A 3,182-nucleotide genomic window follows, 5' to 3' on the forward strand; every position below is an offset into this window, starting at 1 on the left:
TTCTAGATTATGAAATGCCTGCTGACAGCACAGTTTATCTATGCATTTACACAGAACTATACTCAAACTGCGATCGCTCGTGAAGATAATAAATAATTCATTTCCATAGAGTTGTATCTATTTAGATGTTTATTAGCGAAATAATGGTTATACAGTAAATATTAATACAATTTAGGGTGTTTTAAACAAGTGAATCTTGTAAAAAGTTACATGCGGAGGCCGTGCTGGAACATTCCCTGAGCATCAACCGCATCAACCCGGTGAGTGAACAGTGATATGAAAGCGGCTTCACGAGACTAATGATGAGCACAGACAACAGAGAGAGAAGTAAATGTAGCGCTTTTATTTCCAACACGCGCTCATTCATGGCTGTATTATTTAATTAATGCAAAGTTACGTCTTTATTGGGAGAGGACTTGACGGATTATCTTAGCCTACGTGACTCCGACTTCACGAGACGATGAGCATATAGACAACAGAGAGAGAAGTAAATTCAGCACTTTTATTTCCAACATATATCTTATATCTTGGCTGCATATTATTTAATTCATGCAAAGTTACGTCTTTATTGGGACAGGACTTGACGGATTATCGTACGTGACTCCGTGAGTTCATCTCTATTTCTTCGAACCAAGCTGCATATCAGGCATTTATGTAATACATCTAATTTGTGCATTAATGGCTGTTATGTTAAATAAAGTTTACTAACTACAGTAAATTAAGTACCCGTGCACGCCGTTGTTGTTGTCTTGTTTCCCCTCAGACGCGCTGCAATGGTGATCCTGCGCGCAATTCTCAAAACATCCACAATATGGCGGCGTTTATCGGTGAATCCGATATCCGATTATTGTAAAATGCTTAAATATCGGGAAAATATCGGTAAATCGATATATCGGTCGAGCTCTAAAAAAAAAGAGTGTTTCCGTTTTACGTAATAATTGACATAAATGGCAGATTCTTACCTGAGACTGTCTGACGAATATCCCGTGATTCTCCTCACAGGTGAAGTAGCGTTTGCCCTGCACCGTGCCGTCGTTCTTCCCCTTGGGTTCGTCCAGAATCACACCGACCCATTTCCCCGAGGCGAACAGGGTGGCGCCGATATACGCCACGGTCCCGCGCTGGCCTTTCCCGATGACCTCCACCAGCGAGCCCACCTTCACAGGCCTCCCGCCTCCGTCTGAACTCATCCTGCTGACCACAGCGCCCTGCAGCTGACACACACACACACACACACACACACTCCGCATCAGACTACATGTGCCACACTCACCCATACACTCTCGCCGGAGCACTCAGAACGTGCTACACATGATACGGACATGAGCTGAACATGTTTTCATCTGCATATCAACTCAACATTTGTCACATATGCTCTTCTATAAGACAACAATATGCATTAGTAATAAAGGTTATTATAGTTATGATCCCCATCTTAAACAAAAAATAAATAAATGCAAAGTGATTTTTTTCACCTAGACGTCAAGGCAGCATTTATTTTCATTTAAAATGTTTAATTTCAAAGTGAAATGAAAATTAATAAAACTTATATGACGTATTTAAAAAAAAAACTGAACTTAATTACTAAGACGTGAATAAAAATTATAATAGTATCACAAATAAAATGAAAGATGCATTTCGTAAAAGGCAATATTTCTCATTTTTACTTTAACTTAAAATTTGTGAAATTAAAACTAAATAAATATTAATAAATAAGTATTAATAAAGCCCCGTGAAGCTGTGGTTTACAGTGAATTTATAACAGCTAAAGGGCATTGTTAGGCACATAGCGGAGTCTAAAACCCTTTAGCTGTTATAAATTCACTGTAAACCACGGCTTCACGGGGGTTACTGCTTTTATAAAACGGTTATTCCATATACGTAGTAAGGTTTCACAAAATAAAGCAGAGCAAATAAAGTGTAATGATATTAATAAACACAGTATTCTTCCACCAAACAATGTAGCTCCTCAGAAACAGGTGTGGTTGCTACAAAGTGGTTGCCGAGCAACACACAAACGTAAACAAAGGTGTGTGTTACTTTGTAGCGTCATTTACAACAGCTTCGAACGCGGCTCAGCCAATCATTACTCAGCCAATCAGAATCAAGCACCGGAACTCTCCGTTCTATATGAAACTATACAGGCTAGCCATTAAAAATATAATAAAAATGTCAAAAACACAGAACTAAATGACTAAACCTTTAACTGAAATAAAAATAAAAGAGGAAAATTTTAAAAAAGCTAATTTAAAATATTAAGAAAAATTATAATAGTATCTCAGAAATGTTTGTGTTTAGATTGGGCTTTTAATATTTCATACTCAAGGCTTTGACTGATGATACCGAATCAGGTTTTGAGGCTGCGGGATCAGTCATGTGCTTTTCCAAACAAACGATCTCTGTTGAGAACACGGCGAGGGACGCTCAGCACAGTCCCGGCGCTCAACATCACATGCCTCAACTCTCTTCAGCTCTGTAGACCTGCTGTAGGATCAGGACATGAACCTCGACTGGACCACAACGATCTACTCTGATCTGGATGATGAAGAGCTGCATGTGTTCAGCAGCTCAAACCCACACATGAAGAAACGACACGCAGCCACCGCGATCAACACGCATCTGCAGCTTCTGAACACGGTGAGCTTGCATTTAATAAAGCTCAATGTTTTGCATTACAGCGAAGATCATGAACATGATGAACAACTAACCAGTGAACAAAGCAGAAACTAAACGGGTTGTGTTTAAAACAAGCTGTCAGATTGAATTACTAATCTGTGAACCATAAACCAGTCTATTTCCATAATTGTACTCACTCACCCGAGGAGTGCATGAATTCCTCCGTGCCATGGACATGTTTGGCTTAATTTCTCTGGATGTTCAAGAGGAAACACTTTGGCATCTGCTGCATGAACCGTAGCACAGATGTTTATACAGTCGACTACTGAGTGCTCTACTGTGACGGTACTACTGAGATATACCGTCACATGACCGATGCCAGCGGCAAAAACAAGACGGCCACACCATTTATTACTAAACATATACTCTAGCTTTAAAGGGGTCATATGATGCTATTTTAAAGATCATTATTTTGTGTATTTGGTGTAACAGAATATGTTGACATGCTTTAATGTTCAAAAAACACATTATTGTTCAAATACTGTAGATTATTGTAGGTCCTCTAT

General features: G+C 39.1%; 1 protein-coding gene across 1 annotated transcript in view; it reads right to left on the minus strand.

Moving 5' to 3' along the window:
• Nucleotides 1-3,182, minus strand: part of dctn1a (dynactin 1a) — a 56,804-nt gene that overhangs the window by 52,136 nt on the left and 1,486 nt on the right. Inside the window, exon 2 of the mRNA XM_016257928.1 lies at nucleotides 963-1,214. Within this exon, the coding sequence (XP_016113414.1) occupies nucleotides 963-1,190 (228 nt within the window). The 5' untranslated portion in view covers nucleotides 1,191-1,214. The remainder of the gene's footprint in view (nucleotides 1-962; nucleotides 1,215-3,182) is intronic.

Source organism: Sinocyclocheilus grahami, unplaced genomic scaffold, assembly GCF_001515645.1.
Source record: "Sinocyclocheilus grahami isolate Dianchi unplaced genomic scaffold, SAMN03320097.WGS_v1.1 scaffold1619.1, whole genome shotgun sequence".
NCBI lineage: Eukaryota > Metazoa > Chordata > Actinopteri > Cypriniformes > Cyprinidae > Sinocyclocheilus > Sinocyclocheilus grahami.